Raw genomic sequence first — 21,534 nt, 5'->3', positions numbered from 1 at the left:
GTGTGTAGGCATTTCTCCGTATGTTCAGTCCTGAGGTGAAGGGATGATTTGAGTGGGATGAGATAACGATTTCCTCTGACGTAAAATCATCCACCTGAACCTGCTACTGTGTAGGTGAGTAATACCTGTTTCAGATGCTGGAGAGAAATATTCCCTTTTTATTGTGTTCTAAAATGTTTAACAGCTTCAAAAACCCCAAAGTCAACATCCAGCGTGAAATAGAATCTGCTCTATGCTTTGCTTGCTGCTAAAACACTTTATTCAACAATGATTTTCAGTGAGTCTGTCATTAATACTCAGGAGAAGCACACAGGTTCAGCTGTTTTAGCTATTCAAAGCTCAATCTGGGGCACTAGAAGTGTTTGCTTTAAATACAGAGCATTAGTCTTACCGTAGCTCCAGACGTCGCTCTGATGAGTGTAAGTTCTGTTCAGGATTGATTCAAGAGCCATCCATTTTATCGGCACCTAAAGAACAAAAATGGGTAAAAAGCATAAGATTATCTAAAAAGCCCTGGAACCTGTTTTATGAGTTAAATCATGAATGCCAGGAAATGGGGGTTAGTCCAGCTAATAATTACTTAACAAATCATGTAGCACAAAACTGTGCACTGGACTGAACTTTCAATCAAAACCAGTCAGTTGATTACTGGACACTTCAGTCACTTATCAAACCAATACTACAATATGAGAGCATTTGAAATGACACATACTTTGAAGTTGTGACAAGACTGGAAGTTTCACCAAATTCCTTGATTCATTTTCAAAACAAATAAAAATATTTGTTTAGATATGGCAGCATATCTAGCAAATAAGAAATTAAAGAAAGTGAATAACATAAACAGTTTTTCACTATAAGAAAGCTTTTAGAGCCAGTTTGCCAGATATTTAACAATGTATGAAGTGAATGAGGCTATTTGTAATTTTCAGTAAACCTGACTCTGCTCTACAGGTCAGAAGTCTCAAGGGAAGCTCTATATAAGACAAGTATTTGGACGCAATTTTAATCTTTTGCTTCTCTTAAAAAACCTTAAATGAATTTCACAGATTGTGGGAGATGTCGACTGGATAATCAGATTTTGCTTTCAATAATTTACAGATTTTCTTAGTATATCTGCAAGTATAATGATGCTTTAAGATCTTTAACAAATACATTTTACAAAAGAAAAAGTGCCAAGAAGATTTTCCTGAGTCAAAACTACAGTGCAAAAGTATGCAAAAAAATTACAGTTTGTATTTTAATACGAATGCTATGATGTTCTTCAAATCAGAGGAGGTTACTAAAAAGTACGGACAAGAAAAAGTCACTGAAAATGTTAAAAATTGTTCTGAAAACACATTTTAGATTGATAGAATAATTATGTTCATCTTGTTGCAAAATATAGGGCAGCACAGTGGCGCAGTTGGTAGAGCTGTTGCCTTGCAGCAAGAAGGTTCTGGGTTCGATTCCCGGCCCTGGTCTTTCTGCATGGAGTTTGCATGTTCTCCCTGTGCATGCGTGGGTTTTCTCCGGGTACTCCGGTTTCCTCCCACGGCCCAAAAACATGACTGTTAGGTTAATTGGTCTGTCTAAATTGCTCCTAGGTGTGAGTGTGTGTCCATGGTTGTATGTACTGTGTGTCTCTGTGTTGCCCTGCGACAGACTGGCGACCTGTCCAGGGTGACCCTGCCTCTCGCCTGGAACGTTAGCTGGAGATAGGCACCAGCACCTCCCGACCCCACTAAGGGACAAGGGTGTTCAGAAAATGGATGGATGGATTGTTGCAAAATATACCAATGAATGAATCCTAATTTTGTATTAAATATAATCTTTCAAAACTTTTAGTCTGTAGTTTATGACCATTTGAAAGTACTTCAAATTCTTGCATTCCTGATATTATGTAGATATCTTTTATTATTTTTTTTTACATTATCATATAAATTTTCTCAAAAGCATGAACATGAAAAGGTTTAATAACTTTGATCAAATTAAAACGATCAATGTGGTTCCATCGATGACCCAATCCCATCATAATAAAAAACAACAAAAATAACACACTGTGCCTTTAAGACCAAACCAACCTTTCCTCCATCTGCATGGTATTCCTTCTCGTCTGCGTTGAGGAGTTTGGCCAGCCCAAAGTCAGTGATCTTGACATGATGAGGAGTCTTGACCAGGACGTTTCTGGCTGCCAAGTCACGGTGCACTAGGTGGCGCTCCTCCAGGTAGTTCATACCCTTTAATCAAACAAAAATGAACTAATGCATGAGAGCAGATCGTTTAACAGAAGTTTAATGTGGTGGGTTTTATATAAATAGCAAAAAGTAAAATAAAAAGTGATTCGCTCACCTTGGCTATCTGAACACACCAGTTGAGCAGGTGCTGGGAGCCAATATTGTCCTTTTTTTCTTTGACGTAGTCCAGCAGGCAGCCGTACGGCATCAGCTGCGTTATGAGCTGAACCGTCGAGGTGAGGCAGATACCCAGCAGACGGCACACATGGGGGTGTTCCACACTGGCCATCACATAAGCTTCCTATAATGCACATGAACATATTGCATGTTACATCTGTTTTTTAAGGATTGAAACAACACTGCAAAAACACAGCAAAAAGAATTATGTGTCTTGCAGGCCATTTCGCAGAACCCCTGGTAGAAATGTACATGTTTATCCAAGCAACTGATAGCTTGAGAAACATCTGTGGGATACAGAGTGTTGGGGGATAAGTCTCTTAGCAGCGGTCACACACAGCCTGCTCTATTTTATAGCCCGAGAGTGGAAACTCTCAGTCATCATACCAGAAAAGCTGCTTTAGAAAAAAAAATGGATAGCAAGCACAAGAAAAAGAAAAAAAAATCTTCTGCTTCTCGCATGGAGGCGTGAGCAAACAGTACTTTAAATCAAGCTTTACTTGGTATGTTCCCTGTCACTGCTGTAATAATTGCAGGCCAAATATTTTCTTCATGCTTATTACTGCGTGTCAGTGCTGTTCAGTAAATAAACCCCTTGCATGAAGCTTTGTTATTCTGACAGCAAGATAAAAAAAGGAGGCTTCAAAGATCTTAATCTTTCTTTTTTTTTTCTCCATGCCCCAGAGTTAGACTTTGATGTGAATTCATGTACATGGCAGGATTTATGCACAAGGAAAACCCAGCAGCATGACCACATAACAAGATTTGAGACACTGATTTTTCTGTTTGTAAAGGTGAACTAGAACGGCCTGCGGCTTCGAAGCTGCATTTCATTTCCGAGCACCATCGTCTTCTTAATTACACACCAACGCCTACACGTTGCCCTCCAATGAATAAATCCTGTTTCACAAAACTCCACAAGAGACTCTGTGTGTAATGTGACACACTTTATTGCAAAGAAAACAAGCCCTCGTTAGCTTAAAAAGATCGTCTGGGTTTGCTATAAACTCCCAGATAAATTGAAGTTCTTCTGGCAATCGGCTGACAGCGGCTCACCCTCAATAAATAAAAGCCTAACCTCATCCTTGCTTTTTTTTTTTTTTACACGACACGAAAACATTCTGATATTTCCTTTCACTTTCGTTTCCAATTAAAAACTCAGGTACGACCAAAATAGATGAGAAAAAGACCACATTTAATGAATGTCTCTTATCCCAAGCACCTCCTTCAACTTGAAGACCACAATTCCCCCCACCCCCGCAGAAAAAAAATGAGAGCACCTACATCCAAGATCTCCTGATTGGCTTTTGGTGATGTGGCCTCTCTCAGAACCTTGATAGCCACTGGGATCTTCACATCCTCTCCTTCTGGGACCCAAAGACCCTGCAGGAACACAGTGTTTCTGTTGTGTCATTTTCTATGCTTGAAATGTCAAGAGACACAGGGATATTATACAATGTACAAAGTGATTATAAAGATTTGTATACATGCACATTTAATAGCTTTCTCATCAACAGTTTGCTGTTTTGTTTGCAATATTTTGGAAATTTTAACTTACTTATTTACTTTTTAATCACAACAGCCCACAAACTGTTTAGCAAAACTCATATTATAGAGTCATAACACGCAAACTGATATATACAACCAACAGAAATATTTTGTCATGCCCCACACAATTACGGGAAGACTCTTTTGATAGTTGTCCAGCAGACCATCGCTGACAAACTATTAAGAGAAGAAGCCACAAAGACTCATTGACAAAGAACAGGCTGAAGCAGACTTTACACATAGGTTTGAATTTAGAAAGTTGACTGGAAGAATAAAGTGTGGCAGGAAGAAGGTGCTCATTTTGTGATGTTTTGGGGAACTGAGCCACTTGCTGTTGTAGATCCAATGTGTTTTAACAGCAAAGCCATCACCTGAAGCTTTCCTCAACTCTCTTTATTAAAATATTTTCATTGGTCTCTTCAGAAATATTCTAAAATTTAGAATTTTGAACCTTCAGTAGCTGTAAGCCATAATCATCAAAACAATCCAAAATAAAAGCTTGAAATATCCCTTTGTAGACATAAAACCCAGATTCTTTCCCAGCTTCCCATTTACAGAGGCATTACTGAAATAAATTAACTCTTCATTGACATTCTAATCAGTCCTACAAACACCAAAATACACCCTTGCACACTGTATTTGACTTATCTGTCCTCTATTAGAAGATTTACCACTTAATTACGGATGGAAATAAATAGACAGTCCAAAGGGCAGATTTTTGTGTCCTAAATACAAATCCCCAAATGTGATTAGAGCAACGGCTCTGACAGGAAACATTGAAGCCAGTCATGCATGATGTAGCAAGTTAAAAATGTGTTGTAATTGAAAAATCGAAAACACATGTAGATCTGTGAAAAGTCAGCATGACGGAGCAACAGAGTTTCAGAACTGCTCAGCACTTGAGTTTCTATTTTACAATAAGCCATTATGCAAGCCAAACCTGTAATTACCTTGTAAACTGTACCGAAGGCTCCTGATCCAAGCACTTTAATTTTCTTAAACTCTGGTTCCTTCAGTATCCGCAGCAGAGCTTGGTTTGGTGCCTGTCCACTCGGAGTGAGAGGTTCAACTAGCTGCATGGAGGGAGTGGGACCCATAAAAACATGACCAGAAGAAAAAAAAAAAAAAAAAACCCTGTGAATTTGTGCTTTGAGCTTAAGCCGTCTCTCCTTACCTCTCTCTCCTGGAGCAGTCTGCGCATTGTCCTCTTCCTCTTGATGTGGCGGCGGCGTAGGAGCACAAAGACAGAGAGGCCTGCGATCAAAACTGCCAGCAGTCCACCAACAACCCCAGCTGCAATTATGGAGAGACCTGAGGGCCTTCCAAGAGATATATATAAAAATATGTAAGTATATTAAATATAAAGAACACTAACATACATGAAGACACAAGAGAGAAGAAATAAACTGATAGATAAACTGAACCAGAAAAAACTGATCCAAACATATTTTAAACAGATGGGAGTTAGTTTGTTGGCCTGCGGAAAAAAACAACATTAAAATAAACTATTATTTTATTACAGTACAATAACTTCATATTAACTTTGTTTGAAAATTTTTTCAGGCGTATAGTTTCTAAAGATAAGCTGAAAATGTGTTATCTTCGGCAGATTTATGCTCCAAAAGAAAACACTAAATCAACATTAAAATATTCACCAGACACAAAGTCACCCTTCTTCCATGGCCATCTCAGTCCAGAGGCCTGAATCTAATAGAAAACCTTTGTGGTGACCATTCCAATGCCTATTCTTTTGATTTCAGATCGGGTTTGCTTGTACTTACAAAAATTGGTCTGTTCTTGTCTCTTTACAGTATTTCTTTTGGCTTGAAATTATAGCACTGACTCAGTCACCACAAAAGCTTAGTTTGTCTTCTGTTGCACGAATTGTGTGCTTATGGTTTTCCTGCTGCTTCTCAAAAGTAGTTCAAGTCTAATGTCCAGCACCTTGAGCACAGTTCCTGTGACAATCCGCGCACAGGTAGCAAGGCTTGTATTTTTGGCAGGCAGCAGCTTTTTCCATGAACACCATTGTTGCTCAGTGTTCGCAAGATGACGCCCTTAAATCTTAGCCAATGTGGGAGAGGACTGCTCAGTTTCTTAGAAGTTATACTGGGTTTCTTCATGACGTGACCGATAGTCGTTGGTCAACCAGTTCTGGTCAGAGTAACAATGATCTCGAGTTTCCCCACATTTGTACACAATCTGTCTGACTGCGGATTGTCGGAGTCCAAACAGATCCCAGAGATAAATTAGTAACATTTTCCAGCCTGATGAGGATTGACTGCTTCTTTTTTGGTGGTCTTCAGAGATCTGCTTTGTTTGAGTCATAGTACAAAATCAATCAACTTCTTTTTGGAAGTTCAAACTTTGATAAATTAAATGTGGTGGATAAAAAATGTTTGTCATTCTATCAAGGTTCCTGAACAAATGTTATATAAAAACTCAATACACTTTACAAACTCTGTTCTCCGGAGTTCAACCTCCAATAAAGTTAATTTCAGATGATAAAATACTGAAGTTTCCTTAATTATTGCAGATAGGAAGGAAGGAATGAAAGGGGGAGGAAAGGAGAGAAGAAACAAAGAACAGAAAGAAGGAAAAAAGGTAGAAAGGAACACAAAAAAAGAAGAAAGGAAAGAAGGAAGGAAGGAACCAATTTAGGACAAAAAGGAAATAAGGATGAAAGGTAGAAAGGAAAAAAGAAGGAAAGAACATGAGAATGGAACAAAGGAACATGAGGAAAAATGAAAACAAGGAAGAAAGAAAGGGGTTGAGGAAGAATAGAAATACATGGGAAGGTAGATGGAATAAAGGACAACATTTTGCTACTGGAAAAAAAAAGTATTCAGATTGCATAGTTCTCCATACTTTTACAGTTTGTTCAAGAACCTTTTCCTATTTATTGAAAACACATAATTCTGACTAAAATGGTTCAAATTAATCAAGTACATTTTTTAAAATGAGTTAATTGCGTTTCCATTTGTCCTACGCAACACTTACACAGTAACATTCAAACTGTGAATGGCTCAAATGCATTCAGTCAAATGTAAGCTCACCTTTCACCTTGGCAACCTTCAGGACCTGGTCCCACACACCTGAAGACACAACAAATCTAATGAAAATATGGTCCACAAACACAACAACATGAAGGAAAGCCAGGCTCTGCAGGCGGTAACCATCAAAAACCTATGACTGTTGCTACACGTCCTAGTCTTCTTTACTTCTGCCAGCAAAAATATTCAACTCAGACTAAATATTCTGAATGGATTCATAAATCACTCAGTTCAGCTGGGAACTATTTATTTCCACATTTCCAAGCTATTGAAATGTTTTAGAAATATGTATCAGTTTCTTCTTTCTTTACAAGACACACACAAAAGGCCCAGTAACATGACTGCTCTCCGTGGTCTGAAGGTATGTCAGACCCATTTTCCTTCTCACTCATCCATATACCACCGAGGCTCAGTGTTGATTGTATATCACAGGGAACATTTGGCTCGCTTTCATTTCAGATTTGTATTGGTATGGTTTTGCTCCACAAAAGGACTACAGACCACTAAAATTAAACACTGCAGCTAGAGAATAAATAAATACAATAAAAAAGGGAAACCAATGGAGACTTCAAATGAAGAGAGCAACAATATCTGGAAAAAACATACCAACATACTCGTCTGTTTTCTTTTTTTTATTATTTTGTCTCCAATAAAATCTCCTGACTTCTGTAAACTTAGCTGAACCCTTTCAGATTCATGCCATTGTTCCACCAAACAAACATTTTCAACTCAGAAACTTAATGCTCAGCTCTCTGGTATCAACCGTGTTTACCCCTTGGTGCAGTTCTTGTGGCACAGCTGGCACATTCGTTTCTCATCTACGTATTTCCACACCAAGGTGTCACCCTCTCCCGGCACGCCTTGGGGACAACGGGGCACGCAGTACAGTCCATCCTGAAAGTTGGCACACTTCGTACAGTTTCCAGGACCCTGGAAGAAAAAAACCCCCAAAAACATACTTTTCATGTTTACAACTCTAAAGACAATTGCTGCAAATATTATATTGTCAAATATTACAATAATAATTCTTCAAAGGAAGCTGCATTTATCATCCTAAATAAATGTGGAAAATGTTTGCAAAATCCATTCCCTTTGAAGGAAAATAAAAATTGGTTTAGAATGTTTTTTATATTATATATATATATATATATATATATATATATGATAACCCTACAAAATTAAGCCTGCAACAGGGTGTTGGCAGGATCATGATGTGGGGAGGCTTTTTAGCATATATTAGCTAGAGTTCATTATAAGAAGGACTGAGTAAAACCCAAACCAGTCCTGGAGGAAAAGCTTGTAAGTGTAGCAAGCAGACACCAGAAAGAGAAAATGTTATAAAGGAATGAATCTAACAGATTCATATGTTAGAATGGCCCAGTAATGCAGTACTGGGCCAAATGAAAAGTGCATTTGGGCTGTTGTTCATGTTATGGACTTATTTACATTAAACCCACTTAATACTTTTGGTATTAAGTGGGTTAGATGACAAATTGCTTTTTTTGTGTTGAATTAACTGAAAAGCTTTTTAACTGAAATGAACTTTTTACTTTGACTCGAAACAATTAAGTTCAATGTCATGTTCGTGTCCTGCGTCTGATGTCATGGTGCAAGCTTCGCCAGGGACAGATCCTGTACCAACCAGACTGCTGTGGTGGCACAGGGCAGAGCAGAACCCACATAAGGAGACCTTAGTCCTCGACACTTGTGTCACAAGTTCAATTCCAGTACAGATGACCTTTGCTGCATGCCTTCCCCCTCTGTCATTACCCTCTTTCCTGTCCAACTACTGTCAAATAAAGGCAACCTGAGCCAAAATACCTTAAAAAAGATCCTGTATTAGTTTACTTATTTATTTGAAGTAAACTAAATGATTTGAGTATGACTGACTTAAATTTGCCAAGTTAAACTAACTTAATAAATTAAGTTAGATAAACTTAATTTGATTAATTGTTACCAATTGAATAAATTCAATTAAGTTGGTTCAACTATTTTCTTTTTTCAGTTTAGAGAAACACCCTCCAAAAAAAACACACAAAAAAACATTAATGTTCACTGATGCTCTCATTACAGAGACAAGAAATTAACTTAAGCAAAAAATAATTGGCCAAAAGATCAAGTTTCTATGATCAACGCTGGAGACTTACAGTACTCCAAAAGACTTGCAGCTGTAATTGCAGCAAAATTTCACTCCACAAGCTACTGCCTCAAATGGATGCCAGTGCCACATATAATTTTTCTTCCACTTCACAATTATAAGCTACTTTGCAGTGCTCTGTCAAATAAAGTCCAAGTAAAACATACTGAAGACTGTGGCTGTAATGTGAGAAAACTTGAAAAACTTCGGATCATTTCCCAAGGCGCTGTGCTTGTCTTCTGCACAGGATTGCAGTATCTTAACGTCTTAATGCCACAGGTGAGCATCTTTACTCAGTCAGCATTTCTGTTGTTGACAATGATGGCATACATTTCCCCTGTTATATTTAAAAAAAAAAGCAGAGGCCTAAACTTGTTTTAATCAAAATACAGCATTATGCGCATAAAAAAGCAAACAGTTAGCCAACTTCATCTGACAGTCACACCCCTCCTTCAAACACAACATGTCTTGCGGCTGCCCTGCAGGATGATCTGCTAAAGCTGCCGCTGATGGAGAAATCGCTGACACTTCTGGAAGGGATTTCATGCAGCATTAATGTTAAGATGTTCATCAATTATGTTCACAAATGTGCTAAGCATGAGTGTCTTTTCTTTAACTGCACAAAATGTACGTACCGGCGCCCAACAGGTTGCTGTCCCGTTCATGCGTAGACACTCGGGGTCACACTCCATGCAGGTTTTATTCATGACCGCCTCCCGTGGCTCGCTGCAAAAAAAAAAAAAAAATAAAATTAGCAAAGCTGACAAGACTGTTGCTGCAGGGCAGCTTCAATTCAAACAGCTTCATTTGATCTGGTTTTTGGAGGGCCAAGTTAAACTGTAAGCATGTCAAGATTCAATGTTTGACAAATATCTCCAAAGATAAACAGATGTGAGTGCTATGTGCCATTTTTCCAACAATGTTTGTCTTACATCTTCTGGAGATTTAACTTCAGAAATACCCTGGATCTTCAGCTTTCTTTCAATAATCCTCTAATTTATCTAATGACATAGTCTGGAAATACTCGTGGTATGACAACAGACTTTGAAGAAATGAACTATCTCGCACCGAGATCTGATGTTTCAGACTGTTTGTTTGTCTGACATAAAGGACAGCAGATTTCAATGCTTAAAAAGGAATCAAGCCCAGATTCTTCCCTTACCCCTCCAGGATGTTGCAGAAGTCAACACAACTCCCGCTGCGGCTGTAGTCACGGCAGGCGAAACACATGTCAGGGCCTGGGCCCCAGCAACCGTCTGCTGTGCACTTCCTGTCACAGGTCTTATTCCTCAGGACTAAAACCAGATGTAAAATTTTAAACAGAGTTCTTGATAATCGCCCCAGTTTTGAAATTTGCTGGTTCATTGCAAAATCAAATGCGTGAAAAGTAACGGAAATCTCACCACAAACGGTAGCATTTGCATTTTCATTGACTGTTGCAGTTTGGCCTCCTGATTTGAAGAACCTCTTCCAGTGGCTGTCATCCGTGTAGCAAAGGTTGTGATTTTTGATAATGACCACGTCTCCGTCGCTGATCTCCTTTAGTGACCGAAGGCCAAGGTAGTCGATATCGAGCTGTGTCACAACCAAGCTGCGGCTACCACTACCCAAAATATAAGTGTGAAAAAAGGATGAAATAAAAATGACATCCTCGGATAATTTCTTATAGTACATAAAATTCCAAGTGTTAGTCCTTTAATGTTTTTGTAGAGATGAAGAGTCCACTGGGATAAGAAATTAAACAGGTTTAGCACATAGGAAAGGAGGCAAGGTCTCATAATCCTCTGAATGACTGATAATCTAAAACAGCCGTTATAAACAAATTTCACCATCTTGATAAAGTAGCAGGGGATTCACGAGGGTCTTTACAACAAACATACCGCTTTGTTCTTCCTCGAATGATTTCTAGATTTTCAAAAGGCGAGAGCGAGTTCATGCTCTGCGGCCAATCTTGAATCCACAGGTGTCCTGAAGGGACAGATGATTTGTTAATTATGAAGGTATGTCGGGTATGTCATGGAGTAGTCACATTTTATGTAATCTTACCTGTAATTTCCTTAACCGTTTTAAACACATCCAGCTGAGCTGGCTCCATCTTTGGCGTTTTGGTATAGGGATCACTTAAAACAACAACAACAACACATTATAGTGGTCAGGAGAACAAATGTTGAGATCAAATATCGGAGCAATATTAATTAATCAATTCATCTTACCCATGAATCGATGTTCTAAGGATAGTAATGTCACCAGTGATTTTAGTGCAGTTTTTAAAGGAGCCAATGTTGGTGGCATTGACAGATAGTATGTAAGTCAGGTCTCCATACCCAAGTCCTTTACACACTGTGGAACGATTAAAAAAGCAAATAATGTGTTGAAAATGGCATTATTTCCACAAGGAAAAACTAGCAGAGATATTTAAAATCCCCAAAACACAAATCAGATAAGACTTTATTTTCCAGCATTTTTTCTAACAACTGGAGATGAATCTGGTAAACTGAGATGTCAGCTGATGGAGATCCATGTCAGAGCGACAACACTGATGTACGCTCCAGGCATAAAAATTGAAACATGTCACTTTTGTCATTATTTTCTGTTTTAATATTAACAATAATAACTGATTCAATTTATGTAATGCTTTGAATGACACTCAAAGAATATTGGCCATATATCTAATATAAGAGTATTAAACTTAGTTATACCTAGTCATAAATTGTTCCTAATTGCATTATTATACAAGTCGGCTTAAGCTAAAAAAAAATAAAAACAAAAAGAATAAAAAATATAAATCAAAATGCAGCAATGACTGTGGTGTAGTGACTAATGCTTCTAAAAAACATGTATTTGCATGCGTTACTAAACATTTTATATAAAACTATACATGTTTTCTAAAAAACATGTAAAGATACATGTTTTTTAGAAGCATTAGTCACTGTACACCACAGTCATTGCTGCATTTTTGTCAGAAACATTTCTTCATTTGGATAGTAAAAGTTCAACCTCGAACCTTTTGGGCACAGTCCGTTACACTTGGCACACTTCCTGACACCTCCTTCTTCCACTTCATATGTGTTACCGCTGCATGTCCGCACACACGCACCATGATCAGTCACAACATAATTATCTGGAACGATTGAAGAATAGAGCTATTCAGGCCAACACCGTCACATTTATCAAACACAGTCAGACTATTAGAACAGAAGACAGAAATATTCTGCAGATGATTTTAAGGAGCTTAGCTGGAGGTACGTCTTGTAGGTCACATGGACTGAATTAAGTTAAACTTGCACAATAGTTTTCTTTCCTTTTCTCTATAGTTTATTATTAAACTTGAACAAACTCGCCTTTTAATGTCTAACAACCCTCAAAGACAACCTGAGCAAATGTTTAGTATTGCACAACATGCACAATTTTTCTTATCATGCATCATGTGTGCTACACATACAACCGGCTAATTCTATTTGCAGTATGTATCCATGTCGGTGCAGACGCAAACGTTTTTGTTAGGGTAAACAGGTGCAAGACTTTATTTCTGTCATTTCTTAAGAGTGTGGTTTGCAACAGCGTTTTCCAACTCTGTTTCTCAAGATGCACCACCCTCCATGTTATAGGGTGTTTTCACATCTGATAGTCCAGTATATTCGGTTCGATTAGGGACCAAAATTCTAACATATTTCAGCATTTTCAGCTGCTGTGGTTCACCTTCACACTGCACTGTGCTAAATGACCCAAAATAGCTGAAAAACCTTTTGCTGCCCTCACCTGTGGAGGCGCTTCACAGAGAACTACTGAAGGAAAAGACACAAAAACGTCATTCTTCACAAAATATAAGCAAAAATGGAGTGGCGCCAGAAATTGATTTTAATACAGAGATGCTATGTTGTGACCTTGTTATGGCCTGCACAATAATAGGGATTTACTGCTGATTTCACCAATTGTCCAGCAGACAGTACCAGACACACTCCACAAGGACAATAAGCCAGAAAAGGTTGTTGTTAAAGAAGATGCTTGTTTACATAGAGTTTTGTCTAAGAAAATGTATGTAAAGTGAAGTGGAAGGAAACGGCGTGGTAAAATAAAATGCAACAGGGATAGAAACAGCAGGCGTGAACTGGTCCTGGAATCAATAACTTTTGTTGGCTTGTATAATTTACTAGCCTGGTAAAAGACACGTCCTTGTTCTATGATTTGCTTCACACAGATAGTCTGCTGAAGTTTTTAAATTGTAACTAAATGCTAATGCTTGGCCATGACATACGAGATGTGCTGCATCTAAACCAACTATGACGTTTACGAGAAATTGGGTGCACTGTAAACAACCATTCCCCACTGCGAAGAGAGCTGTCCCGAGCAGAACAAGGCAACACTTAATATTAATTCAATATTTGGAACCATGGTCGACACGGACTTTGTTCACTTCCTCCGCTGCCACTGCGAACAGACTACACTTCTTCTGAAACAGCACAGTCATCGTTCACAACTTTTCCTTCTGTTGGCCCAGTTGAAATTCCACCAGAGAATCAAGTTCAATGGGAGAAATCCCAGACAGAGCAGTGAAGGCAGACGAGAATTGAGCAGAATTGCATTGGAAGCAATTCTGCTTCCAGGCTAGTAATATAAACATTTTCTGAAAAAGTTCATTTTGGGTTGCTAAGTGATAGTTATCCTCATTAAACAGCTTAGTGATACTGTATACACAGCCGCATGGATGGATGTATTTGTGGATGGATGGATTTGCAACAAGAAAACAAACTGAAAACTATATTCTTACGTGGGCAGTTTTTCACACAGGTGGCTCCAAAGTTGTACTTTCCTTGGGGGTTAGGGACCAGCTGGTGTAGGTTGGGATCATAGCGCATGAGGCCAGGGCAGGAGTCCTTACAAACCCCGTCATCCTGGAAGTCCCGACAGGCCTGCAGCACAAACAACAGTCATCTAGTGCAGCGGGACCAAAACAGAGCCCCTTCCTAATGATAACACTGCATTCCTCTATCATAGCCTTGGCTTAATTCTCAAAGCTGTACAGAGCGAGTGTGCAGACACTGGTGCTCAAGGCCCTGCCAAATAAAAGATTTAATCAGCAGTTATGCGTCTCTCTGGTATTAAAACAAAAACATCATCTCCAATCATAAAAAGCAGAGGTTGCTAAGACAGGACTGAGTTTTAAATAGAGTTCTCAGCCAGATTGAATAGAACTATATGAAATATTGAGTGTATCATTAGTTGTGTTCTTTATCTCACCAGACAGTCAGCGGCTGTGGGTCCTGTGCATCCTGCTGCACAATGCTCATTGCAACAGTCGCTTGGTGAAGGTCCTTTGCACCTCTTTGAGCACTGCTGTGCACAGTTCAGCTTGGTCACTGGAGATGACACAGGTACAAACACAGTGGGTTTACCCTTTACAAGAGGTCCTTTTCTTATTCTGATAAAGAAATAATTTAAAAACACCAAATCCTTCAATGCTTAAGATATTTGAAATACTAAAATGATGATGAAGTGTGTGTGAACATGAATAATAAAACTAGAAATACAGAATTGTACTATTTAGTGGATAGGATAGTTTGGATTCTGACTGTGATATATTTTTTTAAATCAACAAGAGCTTACGGGTCTGACAGTTTTCTGCACCAGGTGCCCAACATGAACCATTGTAACAGCTCGAGTGGCATTTGTTACCTGTCAGAAGAAAAGTAAGTCACATTTCACCTTAAAAATATCACAAATTAACAGAGAAAACAAAGTTTTGCTTGTTTTTCCTTGTGCTGTGAATGGAATCGCTTACAGAGTGGGTTGTTTCCGGCCGCTGGAAGTTCCATGCTGGGTTTAGTTTCGGCATTGACAATATCAAACCACTGAATTGTTTCTACATTGCAAAGCTTGTTGTTCACAAACTTTACACCTCCTTTGAGAATTTCTGCAAACAAACACGAAAGGCAGTTCCAAATTATGATGCTCAACTGCTCAGTGTCAAACGTAACGTCATGAAATATATGATCCTTTTAGGGCTCCTTCTACCTGTCAGGCTGGTCAGAAGAAGCTCGGTGGTTCCAAGACTTGTATTTTTATCAATATTAGCAAGCACAGAAAGTGCAAACTTTTCCTCGTAGAGGGAGTGACCCCGAATGATGCGCAGATTCTCCAGGGGAATCCTAGAAACTGTGTTGAGAGCTATCAGAACGTAGCCACTCACTTCTTCAATTGACTGTGGAGAGGGGAAAGAAAAAAAAGACTTCGGTTTTTTTTTCCAGCTATGTCAATAAAACTGAAGACATGGTGAGTAATAATATAGTTAGTTATTATATTATATATACATACATTAGGGCTGCAGCAAACAATTATTTTAGTAGTTGATCATAGGATCAACTACTTTGATTATTTTGATTATTAATCGCAATCTACACATTCTGCTGATTTTTCATTTAACCACTTAAAGTAAAGAAATAATAAAATTTGGTCTTAAGAAAATACATTTTAACAGAATTTGAACCTGGTGAAACTAAAACTATGCCACTTGAGTTTTGTCTCAACCTTTTTTTGAATTTGTACAAACCTGTTAACAATGAATTGATTACTAAATTAGTTGACGATTCCTTTAAGAAATGATTCATCAATCATTTGATTGATGAATCAAATGATTCAATCATTTGATTCATCAATCAAATGATTGATGAATCATTTCTTAAAATGATTTATCAATCATTGAGGCAGAATTTGCCTCATTTAAATTTCTTCAGTTTTTTTATTTTTTTTTGGTCACATTAAATGTTTCTGATCATCAAACAACTGTAATGTCAGACCCTATCTTATGAGTCCACAGAATATTTCCATAAAACCATTAAAGGGTTTTAGTTGGCAAGACAGTTTGTTTGATGATCTCAACCTTTCAAGAATAGCAAAAAAAAAAAGCAAAAGAAGAAATCTTCAAAAGGGTTTTCACAGAAAAATATAAGGGTCAATGTATTTTTTTTGTTTGCCAATTTTAACATTTCAAGAAAGGTTTCAGTAGGAAAATGTTTTGTTTGTCCCATATTAAGTATGTCATAAATGCACATCCTTTTTCATGCTCCCAGAACAAAGCAAAGAAACACAGGAAATCTGTTAAACACGTGTCCAAGGTTTTATATTGCTTTGGGAAGAAGGAGAGCATTTCTTTTGTTCGACGTTTTAAAAATAAATTCCAATAAAGATAATATTTCCAATAACTGATTATGATACTGACACACATTGATGTGAAAATGCCAACAATGTCACAAATGAACTGAACCTGTTCCTTTCAAAAACATGATTTGTTTTGTGGCTCTGTTATGATTGGCAGATCTTTCTCACTGTCGGCACAAAGTTAAAAGTTAATCCAACAAGTATGTTAATCCAGGGTTAAAACACCACTAAGAGAGATATCCATTAACTCAAACATTTAACTCAGATTCGCACACATTTGGTTTTTGACATCTGTACAGAGAACAGTGCACAAGGTGTAAATGGGACATTAAAAAGATTACCCTTGAAACTGCTGTATTGAATCTGCTGACTATTTTACTTTGTGTTTGTGTGGGCTAGCCTGAAGCCCATGAGCGTGTGTGGTCCCCTAACACATCTCCCCAGTGCTCAAAATCTTGCAGTTACAGCTGATCTTTGAACGAAGTTTTAACCAGAGCTGTACAAACACAATGAATCATTATAAGCACTTGTTCTGCACAGGTTTTAGCCAACTACAACTGTGAAGAGTCTGCAGAAATCAGTCTAAAAAGTGGAAAATATACACTCGCATTCAATAAATGAGAAAATGTGTTTGGATGAAGGCAATTTGACAGATTCAAAGTACCTTTTGAAAGCAACCCTAAAGCAGGTAATAAACAAATTTCATTAACCTCCCGTTTTGGTTTTCACAATGTCTTTTGCATTGGTCTGATGTAAAATTTTAGTCTTATATGTTGTGTTTTTATTAGGTGTAAAACAAAGGAAAAATTGGCATAATTAAGAAATAAAGACTTGAAAACATCAGTCCATATTTTATCAATCATGTTTTTCACTGATTGAATTTAACTACTAAAATAAATAAAATGTTGCATAATCCAAATAATATTTGTATATGAGATTTTGTGCATCTATTGTTTTTCAAAGTGGACAGGTTAATTTAAAATGCACTTTCGTTAAACGTAAAGAGCTATTGTTCATAACCACTGAACTGGGGAAGCACTGTCGTATATGAATTATGAAGTTGTATCTGTACTGGCAACCACTAATGGCTGGTCACTCTCTAATGCTGCAGACAGATATTCTTGAAGAAAAAAAGTGCATTTTATCTGGAATGTGTCCTGTCGAGGAAAACGCTGGTGTTGAGGGTGGATTTTCCTGTGTGAGAAACACTTTTTGCCTAAGGGTCGGGGAACAACTATCATGTATTTAAGGGAAGGAATAACCAAAAACAGAGGCTGTTTGCTAAATTAATAATACCTGACCTAAAGTTGGAAACCTTTATTCATATTTAAGTGATCCATTTTATAAAGTATAGAAACGACTACATCTTGTTTCAAATGTAATAGTAACATAGTGTAGGCTTTTACCTTGAGGAAGGACAGGTCACGGTGCTCCTCTACGTGAGTGATCTCCAAGTTTTCCAGGACGATAGTACAATTGCTGTAGGTCTTCACCATGTTCAGGTAGTGGTCCTCTTTATTGTCCATAAGATTGAAGCGATTGGTGAAGCCCTGGCAAACTGGGAAGAAATAAAAAAATGAGAAAATTATTTGATTCTGTGAACACCACAAAAGCACTGTGGTTCTCATCATTACACACATCTTCTTATCGTGCAGGAATCTAGCTCAGTTGTGACCCTTTGTGTTTGTATCATTATTGGTAAAATTCTGTCTGCACAGACACAACTGTGGTGAATTTGACTCGAAACTGCTAATCGGGGGTTAATCTACAAAAGACCTCAAATCTCAGTAATGCAGCAGGTTCTCGCTCTGGCTTTGTGTACTCTGGCACAGATCTGAATATTTCCTGAGAATAGTTGGGGGGAAAAAACAGAACAAGTGTTTCCAGGCATTTCGATCAACTTTCACTTTCACAAGTATCACTAACAATATTGCGGTATTACAACTACGGGCAGATAATGTAGGCTTGTTTGCTGATAAACATTATTAACAAGAAGGCAATAATTGATAAGAAAAGAAAGCACAAAGGACTTGCTCCGAATAAAGCTTTCAAACAATGTCATTTTCTGAAACTTGTTTCCAGTCATCTTATCAGTCATGGACAGGTCCTGACTGTTTGTGATGTTGGAGTTATCTATCCTAAATACTGACATGCAAAACATACACAGCCATAAGCATAAAAAATATTTTTCCTCATGCTTAAGTTGTGTCTAAGCAGCTCATTTTTTGATTCATGTTCTAAGGAGGATGTAAAGAGAAACGAGTTAAAAAAGAAAAAAAAACAGACGACTGTGCCTTGTTTATTAAAAATGCAGGGGCCACTGTAGTGTCCCAGACACATTCCTCAACATGTCTGCTCTTGAGAGTTAAGAAAGTCAAAGCATGCAATCTGAATACTGGGACACACCTCACTTCACATACAAACATGGAGCTCAAGTCATTGTACTGAGACCAAGCCACAAATAAAGAGATACACTCTCTTCCAGTTAAATCATTTCACAGTACATTGTATCATCATATTCTTTCTTTTCCCACACAAAGAAACAACAGTTCTTACCAGATCAGTAAGAATTAGGCAGAAACATCTGCCTACTGCCCTCCCTTTTCTTAATCCTCATTAGTTCATCCCCCAGGGATCTCGGTGGCATGAAGTTCAGACCCTAGCAACAAAAGCAGATGAGCCAAGGCAAGCTGACTGCTTTAATTAGGGTAGTCATGTGAGATGTAATTATCCCCGTAATTATTAGTCAAACTGGAAACACTAATAAGCGCAAGGTTTTTCTGATTATTCAGCTGTGAATATCAGAGCACCCAGAATGCAAATTTACAAATACAGCTCATCACGATTACTTGCAAACGTATTCACATTGCCACATAAAAAAATTTACTGTTTTAACAAACTCATAGACTCCCTTAAACAATGGTTTTCTTCTATTGTGACCGAATTTGAGATTTGCGTAACAAATCTCTAGGTTTTAATTGTTGACTTAAAGGAGCCAACAGATTCTGTGTGCCTCATGTTTTCAGCAAGTTTATTCCAGAAGTGAGGAGCATAAAAACTAAACTCTACCTCACGTTGTTTAGTTCTGGTCTTGGGACACCGAGTAAGCAGGTCTCTGATGACCTGACAGGTCTAGTTATTTCAAGAGCTACAAATGCCTTTGTTTCAGCTACAATGAGTTTCAACGGCCAGCTGAAACAGGTGACTTAAGGTGCAGCAAACTTCCTCTTACTGAAGCTCACACTTTGAGCCCAAATCCAGGAAGGAAGAAAAAAAAAACTGTTTATTACTTAAGCTTGCAGGCGTATATCCACAGTAAACATGCCGCTTGCCCAGTTGTTCGTTTCATAACCGAGTTGCAGGTGGTGAATAACCTGATGTTCCACAACCATTAACACGCCTCCTCATTCAACTGCAGCACATTAGAAGGAAGTAGGATTTTTTTTAATATATATTTTGTGAAATTTCTTCTTGAACAACACAACCTGTACCTTTCTCTACACGGGAAATGACTCTGATTTTTATGGGATGAAGCTCACATCCCATAAAATCTTGCACAATATGCAAACTACCCTTATAAAAGCCAAGATGAATGAATAAAACAATGTTTACTTTCTTAGAATTATTTTTTTCACATAACCTGACTCATCTGTAATAAAATTTAGTGAGCTAAAAGGTGTACGATCCAGGGAAGGGAGGTTTTCTCAGTGACGCAACAGATACTGTGACAGTGACTAATTACAGATTGCTTCACTCACTTCCAGCTGTACTGTCGTCACTAAATGTCCAGAAGGTAAAAACCGAAGCAAGGAGTGGCAGGTCTGGTGTATCTCTGCCTCAGTGCTTCATACATGAGTGTGTGCAAGGGTGTGTTTGCTTGCATGCGTGTGTATGTGTGTGTGTGCAGCACCGTGTGCAGCACACAACGCTCCCTGGACTGAGCTGCACTGATCAGCACTCAGTCAGAGCTCAACAATAGACTCAATAAACCCTGTCATTAGTCATCTAAGCTTGCTGCAATGTGTGGCTGCACATCACGCTTTTGATGTTTACTTGGGGACTAATGCTGTGGAAGTCAAGGGTGTGGGCAGATATTTGTTTCTTGAGGCTATAAAGTCTGGACAGCTATAGAAACAGAAACTGCTTGTGATTATCACTTGGAATAATTAGTTACTTTTTAAGTCTGTCTGATCCTACACATGTGCTTTTAGCCAAACATGTATTCAAGTTCAAGGTATGAGCAAGGCCTCAGCCTCAGCATGACATAATTAAAATCTTGGAAAGATCAAGTCAGATGTGCAGTTCAGATCAAAATAAAGACTTCATGTGAAGAAATGCATTTTCTGACTCATGGTTTCGAAGTAAACCGTGATTAAAGAAAGGTGTTTTGTTTTCCCACTCTGCCCTACTGTCTAATGGTTGTGAAATACTTGCAACAAGTTAGAGGTATCTGGATCTATAAACAGTTTACAATGTGAGTGGGCAGATCTGGGGTAAATTAAAGTTGCACATTATCCAGGAAAATCACAATGGCATAGGAAAATGTGTAGTAAAACGGTTGAAAATAATGTGGATATTTGAGTTGGAATTATTTTGTTACACTGCAGTTTGGTTTTTTGGGGGGTATATTGTCGTTCTTTTCTGATGCATGGGATAGATACGAGAGGAAAGAGTAATTTAAAATGCTACCTAATTTGTAAGAGGTTTTACATAGACACATCTGCAAGAATGATAAAAATGATTAAATAAAGTACTCTATAGTAGCTCACAAAAAGGGCAAGATCTCTTTTATAAGAATTTAAAGCCCATATGTTTTAAAGTCAGATATGTGGTGGGAATCCAACAAATTCAAATGAGCTCTAGCATTTCTAACAAGAAGAGAGAGCCAATATCCAGAACTTAGGATTGGTTTGTCCTGGGCAACTGGGAATCTGTTCCAGAGACAGGAGAAATTGTCCTGCCACTTTCACTTCCTCTGATTCACCAAGTCCAATTCAATTAGGCCATGTCCAGAACCAGGTGATTGCATTATATGAAAGCTCACACAGGGATAAAGAGAGGTAACTATGCTAGCTGACAGGACTCGTTTATTTTTGTCCCCAAGTCAACAGCATTACACCAAAGAATCTTACATAAGACACTCTGCAGCGCTCTTCTGCTGAGATCGATGCMAAGATGAATTCCAGTGTTAATGTTAAATTATGAGTAACTCTCTTCTCTATCTTGGACACGTAGGCTGAAGGGGAGATGA

The 21,534-nt window shown here is 38.1% G+C and overlaps 1 protein-coding gene across 1 annotated transcript in view; it reads right to left on the bottom strand.

Moving 5' to 3' along the window:
• Positions 1-21,534, bottom strand: part of egfra (epidermal growth factor receptor a (erythroblastic leukemia viral (v-erb-b) oncogene homolog, avian)) — a 43,564-nt gene that overhangs the window by 6,972 nt on the left and 15,058 nt on the right. The window contains exons 2-22 of the mRNA XM_008434555.2: positions 17,690-17,841; positions 15,141-15,327; positions 14,908-15,039; positions 14,733-14,801; positions 14,367-14,485; positions 13,897-14,038; positions 12,133-12,249; positions 11,342-11,468; positions 11,175-11,248; positions 11,009-11,096; positions 10,532-10,731; positions 10,291-10,423; positions 9,764-9,854; positions 7,764-7,921; positions 6,995-7,033; positions 5,113-5,257; positions 4,889-5,011; positions 3,675-3,773; positions 2,329-2,514; positions 2,061-2,216; positions 392-467 (exon numbers count right to left, since the gene is read on the bottom strand). Coding sequence (XP_008432777.1) covers positions 392-467; positions 2,061-2,216; positions 2,329-2,514; positions 3,675-3,773; positions 4,889-5,011; positions 5,113-5,257; positions 6,995-7,033; positions 7,764-7,921; positions 9,764-9,854; positions 10,291-10,423; positions 10,532-10,731; positions 11,009-11,096; positions 11,175-11,248; positions 11,342-11,468; positions 12,133-12,249; positions 13,897-14,038; positions 14,367-14,485; positions 14,733-14,801; positions 14,908-15,039; positions 15,141-15,327; positions 17,690-17,841 — 2,613 coding nt within the window. The remainder of the gene's footprint in view (positions 1-391; positions 468-2,060; positions 2,217-2,328; positions 2,515-3,674; positions 3,774-4,888; positions 5,012-5,112; positions 5,258-6,994; positions 7,034-7,763; positions 7,922-9,763; positions 9,855-10,290; positions 10,424-10,531; positions 10,732-11,008; positions 11,097-11,174; positions 11,249-11,341; positions 11,469-12,132; positions 12,250-13,896; positions 14,039-14,366; positions 14,486-14,732; positions 14,802-14,907; positions 15,040-15,140; positions 15,328-17,689; positions 17,842-21,534) is intronic.

This window comes from Poecilia reticulata, linkage group LG17 (genome assembly GCF_000633615.1).
Source record: "Poecilia reticulata strain Guanapo linkage group LG17, Guppy_female_1.0+MT, whole genome shotgun sequence".
Classification (NCBI taxonomy): Eukaryota; Metazoa; Chordata; class Actinopteri; order Cyprinodontiformes; family Poeciliidae; genus Poecilia; species Poecilia reticulata.
This window is presented reverse-complemented; position numbering and strand designations above follow the sequence as displayed.